Source organism: Podarcis tiliguerta (genome assembly GCF_965153285.1).
Source record: "Podarcis tiliguerta genome assembly, chromosome: 3".
NCBI classification, from domain to species: Eukaryota; Metazoa; Chordata; class Lepidosauria; order Squamata; family Lacertidae; genus Podarcis; species Podarcis tiliguerta.
The window spans coordinates 44,628,864-44,643,876 of NC_139536.1; the positions used below are offsets into that span (position 1 = coordinate 44,628,864).

Below are 15,013 nucleotides of genomic sequence, written 5' to 3' on the forward strand. Positions count from 1 at the left end.
GGTAGATACTTCTAAAATCTGTTGCATAGTAGTAGGCAGCTTCATTAAGACTTGCCTGTATCACTTCAGCTTTCAATCAGAAGCGTTTTTGCTTTCTTTCCAGTACAGCTCTAAACTTGCACTGGTGTACGGTTACAATGCTTAAAACTAATCTAAAACAACCAGGTTTTGGCAAGGTGCTCCTTGGGCGAAGGAAGACCTGTGCCTAGCAAAAAGGGGAAGGGGAAATTGTAGGCTAGAGGAGCATACCGAGGTCCTTTCCTGAAAGTCAGATGTTTGCATCTTCAGGGAGAGAAGCACACAGTGGAATTGGAAACATGCATTCTTAAGTTTTTAGGATAATTAACTCAAGGTTTATTTTGAATAGCAACATTCATTTGGGGCTTCTGAATTTAAAGACAGGTGTTTCTGGTATGCATTGCTCTTTAAAAAAAAAAATGAAGGCAGAGGGAGAACCGCTACATATAAAGAGCGATGTTTTCATTTTCAGGCATTTCTCTGCGATTTCACATCTCACAGTGACCTGCTCTTAGAGGCATTAACAACATATATACAAAAGTTAAATGCTGGAGAAGCTGTGGCTGTAGAAGATTCTGTCTTGCTCGTCGTTTGGCTCAGAACCTTTATTCAAGGCCTGCTGCCTCCAGATTCCTTTTTGAAAGGTGACTTTTCGGTTGCAAAATGATACTTTTTAAAAAGTCCTGTTGTAATTGCTGTGCTCATTGCATCACTGCACATCGTTTTCTAAAGAATGTGGATCGTGGAATGGTGACCAGTGCTAGATTTGTGGCCTGCAGAAAGCCTTGTTCTGTTCTGATCAGTCTTTGCTCCCTTTTTCTGTGCATTCATGCAGATGAGTTGTGGTGGAACCCTGAAACTTTAAGTGAAGCGAGCAAAAACTACTTACACCTGCTGTTGGAGCTCTTTGACATTCTGGTCCGTGGAGCCAGTGAGGGAATCTATGCTGATCATTTTCGTGCAATGATGAAACTTCTGTTTCAGGTACCTTGTCCCTTCCTCCACAACCCACAACCTCCCAGCCGATTTAAATCCATATATCTTATAACTTTTTTCTGGTTTTTAGTCTAATTCATGCACTTTCAATACATTTATTTAAAATACAGTGGTACCTCAGGTTACATACGCTTCAGGTTACAGACTCCGCTAACCCAGAAGTAGTACCTCAGGTTAAGAGTTTTGCTTCAGGATGAGAACAGAAATTGTGCTCTGGCGGCACGGCAGCAGCAGGAGGCCCCATTAGCTAAAGTGGTGCTTCAGGTTAAGAACGGACCTCCGGAACGAATTAGGTACTTAACCCAAGGTACCACTGTACTCATTTGGTCGAAGTTTTGCTGTAAGTTCCAATAAAATGAAATGTAGGCATTCGCCCTGTCAAAACCAGAAGAAAGCAACAAACGACTGATGGGTTTGTGTGTGCGCACACACACCTGCGCACATTCAGGACTTTCCTTTTTTAATTTGAAGGTACATTTGAAAAATCCAGAGCATGAATTCAGATTCCTCTCAGTCTTATGGACATACAGTTACAACCTTTCAAATCAGCTGAACGTTGTGATGGATGCCGTGCAACAGACTCGGGCTTTGTACATCGGGCACGCCATGCTTGCATCGCAGTCTGTGCAGAGGAAAAGACAACTGACACCAGCAAACTCCCCAGGTACTGCGCACTGGTCTTTTTGTCATATTTTGCAAGATTTCCTCACCCGTTAGGTAGGTGATTTAGGGGGACAAACATGGCACATAGAAACAGAGGCAACCTGGAAGGTGGGCATAGACAAGGAGATGTAAATTAGTCTGTGGAGGGCAATTATCTGCAAGGACCTTCATGCAGACCTAGTCAGTAAATGTGCTGACTCTAAAATCCTGAACAAAAGCAACACCCTTGTGTTACTTGCCTATTTATTTACAACTGTTCATCAGGATGCTCACAGAAAGATGGGGGTAGAATGTTTCTGAAATGCAGCAATTGGCTAGATAAATCAGATTTCTAATGGAAAGTTTGTTAGCCAGTTGTTGTTGTTCTTGTTGTTTGTTTAACAATTGTTAACCATCATTTTTTTAACTGTTTCCTTTTCTCCCTTTCCAGTGGTCATAGCTTTGCTGATCAATTTGGGAAGTCCTGTGAGAGAAGTACGAAGAGCTGCTGTAAACTGCCTTCATTCCTTAAGTGGAATAAAAGAATCTGTATTTCATCAAATCATTCATAATTTAGTACAGAAAGCTGAGGAGATAATATCTGACCAAAATTACATAATCCAGGTAAGCCTCGGTGGCAAAATACTGTGTTACCTGTTTTGAATCAGACATTCACCATACTTGTTTGTCTCCCAGTGATTCTGGCACTGGATGATATTACCATCTTCAGGAGACAAGTTTTTCAAGAAAACTTCGGACAAGGGTTTGACTAGGAGGCACCACCCAACTTCCTCTCTAAAGCCATCCTTTTTCCTGCGTTGGTTAGAGAAGGTTATAGATGACAGTAGCCACATTTGAATGATCAAATAAGATGAGATGTGTGAGGTTTTTTGCATCCACATTTGGGCCTCTTGCTTCTGCTATGAGAGTCAAGCCACGAAGCTGCCACTAGCCATAGGTGACAATTGCATCCAAAATAGGAAACTACGGTTATTGGCTTTCAAACAGCTAGAATAAGAAGTGATGGTTTAAAGTTGGCTTCCACTTTGTGCTTAAGAAGTGGAAACAATGGTTAACAGGAACTTCCTCACATGAAGGGAGGCGTGAAGTGGGAGTAAAGGGATTGCATTGAGGGTTCATAAAGATGGTACATGTCTCAGCTTATTAAGCTAAGATTTGATTGTCCAAGTAATGTGAGTAGTGTCTGACTTTCTCATTGGGGAGTTTAATGCTTTTATCCAGCATTCCTACAGAGGCACTGGTCTCTGAGCCCCCAATGAGCTTCATCTAGTTGCTGACCCAGATCGGCTCACCGGTATCCTGAGGAACGGAGGATGATGAAATGGCAAAATAGGCATCTAGGGTGCAGATGGCAGAAAACACATAATGACTCACTGAACACTGGCGTGAGCCCATTTGCAGTCTTATTCTGTGGCAGCATTGTCAGCTACAACAATATACTTCTCTATCACAATTCCATGTCATTCCATGTGCTCAGCCGCACTTGACAGTGAAGGGGTCTTGGGAAAAGTGCTTCCCAGTCTCATCAGTCTCATACATTCCATTTGGGGGCAAGGGGGTGGTGTCCAGACTACTCAGAACTGTGTTGGATGATACTGATTATACAGCTATTGTGCTGAATAGCTCCTGAATGCCTCACCCCCCACCCATTTTGTTTTATAATTTAGTGCCTTCATAATTTGTTTGAAGTACAACAAACTCAACACAAGCAAAAGACGCAGCAGCAGAAGTTGTCAGGAGCACTGGAAGCATTACTTAAGTGTGTGCAAACCACCAAATGTCCTTCATACATTGCAAGGAACCTGATGAAAATTCTTCATGAAGTCAATGGCCAGGTGTGTGGAACGCATTATGTCCAGCTTTTGAAAATGTGCTTGCCCATCTGGAAGCATTTTGTTGTGGAGTGGGACCTTGCTGTTCCTAAACTAAATCATGCCTTAGATTATTTTGTTCCACAAAGCCAATTTAGATGTGCACATTTCAGCTACAGTCAAACCTTGGTTCCCAAATGGCTCCATTTTCGAACGTTTCGGCTCCCTAATGCCAAAAACCCAGAAGTAAATGCTCCGGTTTTCAAATGCTTTTCGGGAGCCGAATGTCCGACACGGCTTCTTCTTGAGTGCAGGAAGCTCTTGCAACCAATCGGAAGCTGCACCTCGGTTGTGGAATGTTTTGGGAGCTGAACAGACTTCCAGAACGGATTGTGTTCAACAACCAGGGTTTGACTGTAAATGCAAATTTTGCATTCTAAACTAAGATGTAGAAATATGGGGAGGCGGGGAGCTAAGTTTTGTTCTGTCTGTTCCTGCAACTGCTGTATCGCTACTTCAAATCACTGTGTGGTAAACTGCGATGCTCCTTTGGAGTGCCCTTTACATTGCAAATTAAAATCCAAAGTATGGAAATTAGGCTCTGTGTGTGTGCTTCTAATTTTTCCAACAGTTTGCCAAATATGCCAAACTGAAGCATATGTAGCAAGGGAATAACACATGTGTAACTCCTTTGGGATCAGCCAACCTTGACCCTCTTCTGAACTTTTCTCTTAGGAGTCTACATCTGGGGTCACCAGCATGGCACCCTGGACCCATATGTGAACTCAGAGGCTTCTCTTACACCCACAGGGTCCTCTCCACCTGCTGAAATAAGCCTTGAAAGAAACATTCTTTTGTTGCCAATATAATAGGTTGAGTGGGGTGGGTGAAAAGGTATCCATGGCAGTTTCTTCATTTTGAAGATGTTTCCATGGGCCCAATAGGGTTGGTGACCCATAAATATTTTGAATATTTTGCCTTTCGGGTACTTCTGTTGCACGACTCTATGCCCTTTGAATGTAAAATACATATTTCTGAATGCTTGTTAAAGAGAGAGTTGATCTTGAACACCTTTTCTACTTTCAGATGGTACTTTCTCACCTGCTGCCTGTCCTGGATCGATTATTGGAGAAAGCTCTTAAGGGATCGGAGGGGATGTTAAAAGATGAAGCTCTTCTTCTGCATCTCATCCTTGGGAAGTACAATGAGCATTCGGCTGCCCTCCTCTGCACAAATCAGCGCTGTCTGGATTTGTTCATCAAAGCTCTGCACGTCTCACAGGAAGTCTACAAAGGATTGACTTTCCAGATTAGAGCTCTTGGGCAGGTGAGAGAGGGGCCGGTTGAGAGTCCCCGTAGTTCTTCCCGGTGGAATTCAGTATGTTGAACCTTTAAAAACAGGAAAGTTCCTCTTCACCCACCCCCATTTACCAACATCTGTAAAGCAGGAATAGCACGGATCCTTTTCTTTCAGGATGTGAGCAAAATGAATACAAAGGAATGTTTTTACACAAATTATGCCCTTTTTGTCATTTCTAGATTACAAAACCATTCTTTGCCGCATTGCCAGATGGGAAGGTTCAACAAAAGATATTGGGAGTTTTGTTTGATTTACTGCTAAATTGCAAAAATCCACTTTGTGCACAGACCATCGGCAGTGTTTTTAAAGGGGTAAGGTGGTCTTAATCTCTTGGGATAATGAGAGTATCCTCTTGCTATTTGGAATTAGTCTATATACAATCATGGTAGGATGATTGTGTTTACACTGTATAAATTGCATATTGTGTTGCTCTCAACTTGGTCTCCATGAAAACTAACTACTGCATGAGTGCTAAATTATGAGATTAAAAGCATGGAACAGTTATTAGAACAATAGTCCAGAAATAGTCCTGCATATTTGAGTGTGTGCATATGTGTCATTGTAAAGCAAAAAATAATATTGCGGGGAAGTTTTTCATAGCAGTTTCTCCTTTCAAAGCAAATAAATATAAATGTATTTAACAAAGTTGCTGTTTCCATATAAGTATGGAGCTCTTTGATTGTCTTTGAGTTGTGCTCAAAGAGCAAATCTTTTTTCCTTTTTTTTTTAAAAAAAATGCTTTTAACTAATTTTAAAAAAGAACATAAAAATATATTCCCCACCTCTATAACAAGTGCCTTCCTCCCTGCCTCCCTTCCCCAAAATGCAAAATCTTACAGGGGAACATTATTCTAAAGCTGTAAGTGTGAGTCCGGTGGATGTCACTGTACTTTGTGTTCTGTTGAGTATGTGATGAAGGGATACCATGTCTCTATAAAATCATCCAAATATTTCTTTCTTGTATAATGTTTAGATTTCAGTTGATGCTGAGCAAGTTAGTGTGGAATTGGAACCTTTACCGAAAACTAAGAATGTGGCTACTGTTCACCAGACAAGAAGGCAGAAGATGCAGCAGCAGAGGTACAAGGCAACAGAACACGTAAAAGCCATTTGCAAATCTGTGTGCATTCATGAATTAACATGATTAATATTAAGAATAATTTATTAATCACCTTCTACACAGTTATCTCAAGGCAATGTGCAAGAAAAGCAGCAAAAAACAGCTAAACTAAAACAAAATAGACACTCATGGCTATGATCCATTTATCTAGCAAGGAAAGCCCATTGGAACAAAAATGTCTTCTCTTGTTTCTGGAAACAGGCAGTAGGTGCCTCCCAAATCTCAGCAGGATTGGGCCAAGATTGATGAAGATCCTACTCATTGAGGTGGTCCTTGCATTGATTCGGAGGTTGCTCTGTGTCTTGCCTCTCCTATCCAAATAGCCCCATAAAAGCAGCTGATGCTAACTCCATGCAAGCGGGACAGTCCTAAAACTGAAAAATAGCACATATATCCAGGGATATTTATGCAGCCAATCGGAAGCCGCGCTTTGGTTTCCGAACATTTTGGAAGTTGAATAGACTTACGGAATGCATTCTGTTTGAGAATCAACGACTGTACATTGAACTGGCAAGATTGTCCAGTTGCCTTTCTTCCCATTTGTGACCCATCTACTTTTTGAGTTTATTGACATTGCTCACTTAAGATTCATTTAATAAGGTGATAAATGATGGGAATCTGGGCAGAACCTTCGCTGTAGTGTCCCCAACCTAATAGGACCGATTAACAATTTTTAGATACTGTGAACACTTTTGTATCATGTAGGCATCCAGTCCAGTCTCGATTACAATGAAGTTTCGCTTTGGTGTGCTAGTTCTTCATGGACCATTATTGTATTTTATATGGGTTTTTATTCAGAGAAACAGTTTCTTTTAGAATTGATGGGCTAAGCTTCTATAAATGGAAGTAAATCTCTTCTTTTTCTCCATCTTTCAGAAAAGTTCAGGACCAGGAATGTGGACAAGAAGAAAGCAGTCTGAACTGGCACAGAGTCACGCTTATCCTGGAATTGCTGCAACACAAGAAGAAGCTCAAACACCCACAAGCTCTGATACCTACTCTCTTCAGCTTGCTGGCTAGGTAACGATGTTTTACTTTAGAGGGTGGCAGAACCATAAAGGGGGACCATCCAGCCCTTACATGTGAGGGCCTCATAGCACCAGAGCCTTCCCACATGCCACCCCCCTGTGGAGACTGGTCAGAAAAATAAAGGGACCTGATGGAGATTCTCTACCTCGCCCCCTGTCATGGATGTGTCCCAAACCAGTATATATGTACCTGGTGACTCAGCAGTTGCCAAATAGCCACCTTCTGATCGCTATCCTACAAAGGCTGCTATTCTCCATCATTGCTTTTTAACTGTCTTTCTGAATTACCAGGTGCCTGGAACCTTCCGCAGAACATGAAAATCTGGAATACACAAAGCAGCTGGTACTTGGTGGTCTGTTGAACATTTGCCAGAAACTGTCCCCAGATGGTACCAGGATAAAAGCAGGTAAAGAAAAAAGACGTTTAGTTTTGGATCCCATGTATGAAAGCTTGCCCCAGGCTTTATATACACTTATGCCTTTAAAAAATAAAAAAGGTGGTTAGTACGAAAACATCATATATTGGCATGTGAATATAGGTATAACAAGGCTTGTTTATGATATTGAATTAAGCCTGGCTGTGCTTTCAGTCTTTGCTTTGCTTTTTGAGGTATCCTTGATGAAGAGAAGTTCAATGTCGAGCTGGTAGTCCAGTGCATCCGGGTTTCAGAGATGCCTCAGACCCATCACCATGCCTTGCTCTTGCTGGGTGCAACTGCAGGAATGTTTCCTGTGAGTATAGGCTCTGCCTTTTTCCTCCTCCTCCTCATGGCTGTTATCAGGGAATGGAATTGAAATTGGTTTCTAAGAAGAAGCAAGACTCTCACCCCTCCACTCCTTTTTTTTTTAAAAAAAAGATAGTCTTCTGGTGTTCCTTTGTGCATTGATTCTAAATCTGATCTCTTTCCTCAGCCATTCCTATGCTTGAAACAGCTTCCCATTTTTGCTTTTCAAGTTGCCTCCTTCAAATCTGATGATGTCATTGTCACAGCCTTCTTTGAACCACCCTGACCACCCCAAATCTCACTCTCCTCTACCCCGTACTCCATCAATCCCTGAATTCTCCCAGAACCATTGTTTTAGTTTCTGGACACAGACTTGTCACTTCTCTGTTCTGAATAACACTTGCCTCTTAATGATGCAGTGTTGAAGAGCTACTTTTGCTTTCTTCTGCTTCATAATAAATGCTGTCCTCCTCTCACAGCAGCAGGAAACTCAGCAAGCCTTGTATTGGTAGATGGGAGGGCCCATCTCTATGCCACATATTTCTGTGTTTACCCAGCAGCACCTATGGTGTTTTTTAAAAAAAGAAATGCAGAAACTTTTGCTGCCAAGATAGGTTCACTGTCTTGCTGTGATGGGTTGTACAAATGTAGGAAAAGATGGCCAGTTCTCATAAAGCCATTTGGAACCACTCACTTAATTTTTCAGTAGAAAGGAAGGAGTAACGGGTCATGAGAAGGGGTTAATTTCCTTCATGAGCATAAATCACCCCATGGATGAGCTAATCGCAGGTGCAAGGTCAGTTGGTCTAGTTGCTATGGTAAATAGCCTAGTGCCCTGACTATATCTGTGATTAATGTATGTCAGCTCAGTAGTGTTTGTTGCTGTGAGTTGGAGTCTGTTTCTTGTTATGTCTTGAATTGCTGGGGTTTATTTGGAGCAAGTGATACTTTGTACTTGTATATACCTGCATCTGTGAAAGCCCACAAACTGTATATGGCTACATCCATAACTGGTTTACTTAGCCTTATCTTCTGCAACAGTAAACTATCCGAACCTTTCTCTCCTTTCTTGTGGTGACTGGTCCCAGGAGCAACTTCCACTGTGTGTCTCTCTCACCTAAGATTCCCACCATTTTTAACTGCAAAACAAAAGTGCATTGCAGGATTGAATACTTGAAGAAAAACCCACAAATTCCAATGTGTTGTGTGAGTGACTGATTTCTCTTCTCCAGGGTAAAGTGCTGCACAACATCATGCCCATTTTCACCTTCATGGGGGCAAATGTCATGCGACTGGATGATGCTTACAGTTTCCAAGTGATTAATAAGACAGTGAAGATGGTCATTCCTGCTCTTATACAGGTGAGCTAATTCAAATCTGGGAATGGGTCACCGAAATACCTTAAGAAATACCTTGCTGGCTAACTTTCCATTAAAAATTATTTAGTGCAGTTTTCCATATTTGATATAGACCCCCCAACCCATTTTTTATAGAATCAGTAAAAAAAATGGTGCTGAATGTACTTTTAGTGTCTATGGTAGTCAACCCAGAATAAAATTTTACATGGTACAAATACTGTACATGGTACAAGAATGGAGGAACTGTGCAGCCAGAGGGTAGATTATTCTTGATAAGAAGGATAGTGGTGGTTAAATAGCACAGGGCAAGTAACTTCAGGAAAACAATACATTGCGGCGTTCATATTAGAACTTTCTTTCCAGTGATTCACTCTGTCTTTAAGTGGCTACCTAGTCTAACCTAATCCAAACATCTTGCAAAAGTGGAATTCAGAAAATAATTGTTACTAGAAAACCATCTTCTGGCTTGAAATTGTACTGAGCCTTATGCCCTGCAAGTCCTCTCTGGAGGTTCTGTATTTTCCCAGTGCAAGATAAACATTAGGGGGAGTCAATGTGGTACCCTCTGGCTGTTGTGAGTGGTCAGGGATGATGGGAACTGTAGTCCAACTGATCTGGAGGGCAAGACCAAGTTGGCTACGCCTGTACAGTCAAGTGCACCTGGGTATTCAACAAGTTATACTGTTCTCTCGAGTCTTGAATCAGGCCTGACTTCCCTTCTCCTACTGGCTTCTTGCCTCCAGGACTCACCATTAGCACACACAAGCACACTGATGCCTTTTTAAAATGGATAATCCCTACTCCAGGTCTTTTTGAACATGATCATATATTGAAGTATTCCTGCTGCAATTGCAACTTGGGGTTTTCCTTTGTGTTTGGGGAAGGCCTGGTTTTTCTATGGCCTACAGCAAAATTCTGTTCAGGTTGCAGTTTGTACGTACATGTTAATTCTTTAAATGTTTCCTTTGTAGGCCGAGGAGGATGGCGGTTCTTCAGAAACTCCAGGGAATGTGGAAGGGGTGGTAGTTAAAATAATCCGTGTGTTTGTGGATGCTTTGCCTCACGTGCCTGAGCATCGGCGCCTCCCAATCCTAGAGCAGCTGATAAGCACTTTGGGAGGGGAGCGGTTTCTCTGGATTCTTCTCGTCTTGTTGTTCGAACAGCATGTGACAAAATCTGTGGCTGCAGTAGCCAATGGGGAGAAGGTAAGAGGTGTCTTCTGTTGCACATTCCTTGTTTAAAACCTTGATCGTCTGAAGGGGTGGTACTGGTGGCCTCTTGTGCTGAGCCTTTTAGTGTGACAGTCTCTTCCCTGTGGAACTCCTTGCCAGTAGAAATCTGGCAGCAGGTCAGCCCTGCTTTCTTTTAGACATTGTGCAATTCTGCTGTTCCGAACAGGCCTTCAGAACTTTGGGGGGGGGGGAATATAAGCCAGTTTTGTTGATATGCTATTGATGCTTTTGCTGATATGATTATTGTAGAAGGGTTATGTTTTTGTGTCGTATATACTGTGTGGGGTTTTTTTTTAGTGAAAGTGTGGTGTGGGTGGCTAATTCCTTCTTTGAAATAATGCAAGTTTCTCCCTTACTAATCATCTCCTACGCAAAATTTTCTTACTTACACAGGATGCTGTTTTGGAGACTGATACAGAATTCTGGATTTCCGTATGCTGCGAATTTAGCGTAATCCAACAGTTACAGAGTCTAATGAAAGTCCTGGGCTATTTAACAAAGCTGCCAGAGAACAAAGAAGGTAATTGCAAGCCCCCCCCCCCTTCCACGCCTCTTGCCTAAATACAATCCAGTTGGGCAGAACCATTGGATTGAAACCAGATGCAAATATTCCTACTGACACTGTTCATAATCATAAACTCACAGTGCAGTCTTATGGAGTGGTGAGATTGACTCTGTTACCCACCACATCCCAAGCCCTGTCTGCTCATACTGCTGCCGCCACCCTGGACTTTGCAAAGAACCCTCACCATCCCAGTGTGCACCCAGATAAGAGTTAAGCAAATAAAACATGCGTACCTCAATTTTCAGAATTAATTCATATTACAAAACAGCTTTTCAAGTTGCGCATCTTCCCCCCCCCCCCAAAAAAAATGTAAGACTCTATGCCCTGCCTCCAAGTGAGATCTTTTAATCTAGAATTTATAGGGATGTTAAAACTCATTTTCTTGCTTTGGAAAATCAATGCTATTTGCTGGATACTTTTACAGAGGACCCTGGGCAGAAGAAATCGAGGCTCCCCAAGAAAAAACCACAGAGGCAGGAAACGGAGCTCTTTGATGTGGAATCTCACTCTGGCAAACAGCTGAGGCACTTCAAATTCCTGTCCATCTCCTTCATGTCACAGCTCCTGGCTTCACACAGTTTTGTGAAAATGGTAAGGCACGCAGAACTTTCGAAGGGCTTTCTGTGGTTCCTTTTCCAGTTGTGGATTTGCATGTAATCAATATCATTTTCTATGAAGCGCACAGAAATGTTTTTCCCCTCTTGACTGCAGCTTCAAATTCTGCGTTTGCTGGTAGTAACTGGAAGTGTACCTTGGACATTGTGCACAAAATAAATTCAGTAGTTATGCCTTACTTGGCTGTAAGCAAGGACTGCCAACCTAGCAGTTCGGAAGCACGTCAAAGTGCAAGTAGATAAATAGGTACTGCTCTGGCGGGAAGGTAAACGGCGTTTCCGTGCGCTGCTCCGATTTGCCAGAAGCGGCTTAGTCCTGCTGGCCACATGACCTGGAAGCTGTACGGCGGCTCCCTCAGCCAATAAAGCGAGATAAGCGCTGCAACCCCAGAGTCGGCCACGACTGGACCTAATGGTCAGGGGTGCCTTTACCTTTACCTAAGGACTGCTTACATAAAGAGAAAACTACAATAATAGGGGGGTTTCTGGTTCGGTGTCTTGGGAAGGGAGGTCGGGAACCCAAGCAAGGCACATACAGTGGAGAAGAATTCAATGTAGCACTATGGCAGTTGTTCCATTGCATTTCAGCTTGCTAGATGGAACAATCCCCCTTCTTCCCCACTACCAACAAGCTGTTCTAGAGGTTCTGCCGACACATCCTGACCAATTTGGGGAGCGTGCAGAGAGGAGACATCCTTGCACAGGTTTCTGCTAGCAGGACTCATTCATTGATTCTGGCCCAGTGGTCTTCCCCTCTGATTTTATCAGCTGTACATATTGTGAAATAGCTCAAAGGGAACCTCATTATAATGGCTCGTGCAGCAGATCTGTTTTATTTCCACTAGCATGTTGATAATTCTCCCTTCTTTATCACCTAGGTGGTTGAATGTGAAGATGCTGAGGAGTTAAAGGTCTTTGAGCAAAGGTACATATTGTTTTCCCTTTGGGTGCAAATATAACCACAGATGTATAAAAGTAGGCAACTCTTAAGTGAGTTTTTGACTGTGATATGGTTAACGTTACTATCTCTAGGCCTCCTCCTTTCCCAGGCCCATATATGCATCTACTAAATGACCTGAAACTATACAGTGGTACCTCAGGTTACATACGCTTCAGGTTACATATGCTTCAGGTTACAGACTCCACTAACCCAGAAATAGTACCTCGGGTTAAGAACTTTGCTTCAGGATGAGAACAGAAATCACGCAGCAGCTGCGCAGCGGCAGTGGGAGGCCCCATTAGCTAAAGTGGTGCTTCAGGTTAAGAACAGTTTCAGGTTAAGAACGGACCTCCGGAACGAATTAAGTACTTAACCCGAGGTACCACTGTGGTTGGTTGGGTAATGGAACATGTAATGAATCTTGTGCCACAGTTAGGAGAAGAATAAATATGGGAATTTTATTTTTAATGTTGTGTAATGAGTACATTTTAAAGAACTGTTAACATGGTGTTCAACTTTTTCTTTGGCCATGAAGGACTGGAAGCTTAAAAAAAATATGCTGTGATTGTCCTTTGGTTTTCATAGTATATATAATTAACCACCATAATTCAGTTCTGTTGCCTTTCTCCTATAAGGAGAGCTGAAACAGCAAAAGCCCCAGCTGAATTTCCTTCATCCAAATGGAGAGATTGCATTTGCTCATGGTGGTCACTATTGTTGTTTATCCAGATTGTTGGAAGAAGTTCTTTGCTACATCAATGCTGTGGCACAATCAGTGGAAAAAAATGCCGACACGCAGACAGCAAAATTTTGGAGAGCTCTGCTCAATAAGTCCTACGATGTACTGGATAAGGTAAGTTTCTTTGGTTGACGGTGATGCTGATGTGAGCTGTCATGCAAACCAAGCAAACATCATCACACTGCGTGCCTATCTGATTCATCTGTCTGTTGATCTCAGGGGGTTGGTGCTGCAACACTTAAAAAGTAAGGAGGAACCCTGTTTTTCCTAGTTTTTTCCCATAATGAAAGCAGTCCCGACACCTGTGGGAACTTCCCTTTTTTTGGCATGGTACATTTCACTGCTACTTTCTTTCCAGGTCAATGCCTTGATGCCAACGGAAACCTTCATCCCCGTCATCCAAGGCCTGATGGCCAACCCGCTGCCTTCTGTGAGACGCAAAGCCATGGACCTCTTGAACAATAAGCTGCAACAACGCACACAGTGGCAGCAATCACAAGTAACCCCCATTCTTCTCACTGATTCTTTTCCCGCTTACCATGGGAATTTGCTGTCTCAAATAACCAAATCCCTTCCCCACCCATGTGCTTTTAAAAATGGCACAAAGGGGAAGAGGGTCAAGGATTCTGAGAAAAGCATTTCACAGGCCTTGTAAGGGAAAGAAAATACGTTTACGTATAGCGTGACTTTGTGTTCGGCTTTGGAAATGGGATGTTTACATTGCCAGTCCACCCTTTATTTGTGCCTTTGGAGCAATGATCCCTTACTTGGCACTGAAATCCTAGTCAATATTGATTTGCCTGCCTAATTCTGTTTTTCAGGTTGAGTTGCTGTTAGAATTGGTTCCCCATCTCCTCGCAGTTGTGCGGCATGATACAAGTGAGGCCAGCGGGGAGCCAGAGCAGGCCATCAACAGGCAGACGGCGTTGTTCAGCCTGAAGCTGCTGTGCAAGTGCTTCGGCCCAGAAAGGCACGAGCCATTTGTGCCTGTGCTGAAAACCGCCATCGATGTGATTTCTTCGGAAAGGAAAGAAAGAAACGTCGCAGGAAGTGCTTTGCTCTGTGCAGCTGAGGTCACCTGTGTGCTGAAAGCACAGGCCATACCTCACCTACCAAGGTAGCACTTTGAACTTGTACAGTAAATAATGCATCTAGCGTTTATGTAGGACTTTAGAATATTCAAAGCATATTATGTCCATTTTTCAGTAATATTTCAGTAATATTCCATGGCCTACTCTGCAAGGTGGGCCATGGAATAACTCTGCTTTTAAAACAGCCTGTGGAGAAATATATTTGAGTTGAAAACTGTAGAAATTTTTTTTTCAGGCGAGCAACCTGTTTGGAAATGAGTGAATTAATCTTCTCTATATGTTATTTACAGGCTAATGCCAGCATTGCTGAAAATACTAAAACACAAAAAGGAGTTGGTTGCCAGTGAAATTTACTTGCTTAGCTCAGTGACCGCTCTATTGAAGGTTGTAGAAACCTTGCCATGCTTTCTCAGTCCGTATCTCCAGGATATTTTGCTGCAGGTGGGTCTTACGTCTTTCTTCAGTTTATGAGGAATTATGAACTGCTCAAGCAACATCATCTGTGCTGCTTCTCTGGCAGCTAATTAGATCTGCACATTTGCTGCCTTTTAGGTGGTCCGTTTGGAAAGAATTGCCATTGAAATGGGCCCTTCGTCTCAAGTTAATCTACGTGTGACGTCTCTGAAAAACACCCTGGCAACGACACTTCCACCGAGAGTTCTTCTGCCAGCAGTTACGAAATGTTATGGTGAAATTGCAATTGTTTCTAAGGTTAGATGTGTTCTGCTTCTTCACTTAGGTAGATGATGATGAT

At 42.5% G+C, this 15,013-nt stretch overlaps 1 protein-coding gene across 1 annotated transcript in view; it reads left to right on the forward strand.

Annotated features, from left to right (window-relative positions):
- Positions 1–15,013, forward strand: part of HEATR1 (HEAT repeat containing 1) — a 40,329-nt gene that overhangs the window by 19,408 nt on the left and 5,908 nt on the right. Inside the window, exons 18-38 of the mRNA XM_083432288.1 lie at positions 491–662; positions 854–1,002; positions 1,486–1,678; positions 2,108–2,280; positions 3,345–3,512; positions 4,575–4,814; positions 5,027–5,158; positions 5,821–5,927; positions 6,844–6,987; positions 7,287–7,402; positions 7,606–7,727; positions 8,953–9,081; positions 10,050–10,283; positions 10,704–10,830; positions 11,300–11,466; positions 12,368–12,414; positions 13,159–13,282; positions 13,527–13,667; positions 13,990–14,285; positions 14,550–14,700; positions 14,812–14,970. Of these exons, the coding sequence (XP_083288414.1) occupies positions 491–662; positions 854–1,002; positions 1,486–1,678; positions 2,108–2,280; positions 3,345–3,512; positions 4,575–4,814; positions 5,027–5,158; positions 5,821–5,927; positions 6,844–6,987; positions 7,287–7,402; positions 7,606–7,727; positions 8,953–9,081; positions 10,050–10,283; positions 10,704–10,830; positions 11,300–11,466; positions 12,368–12,414; positions 13,159–13,282; positions 13,527–13,667; positions 13,990–14,285; positions 14,550–14,700; positions 14,812–14,970 (3,291 nt within the window). The remainder of the gene's footprint in view (positions 1–490; positions 663–853; positions 1,003–1,485; positions 1,679–2,107; positions 2,281–3,344; positions 3,513–4,574; positions 4,815–5,026; positions 5,159–5,820; positions 5,928–6,843; positions 6,988–7,286; positions 7,403–7,605; positions 7,728–8,952; positions 9,082–10,049; positions 10,284–10,703; positions 10,831–11,299; positions 11,467–12,367; positions 12,415–13,158; positions 13,283–13,526; positions 13,668–13,989; positions 14,286–14,549; positions 14,701–14,811; positions 14,971–15,013) is intronic.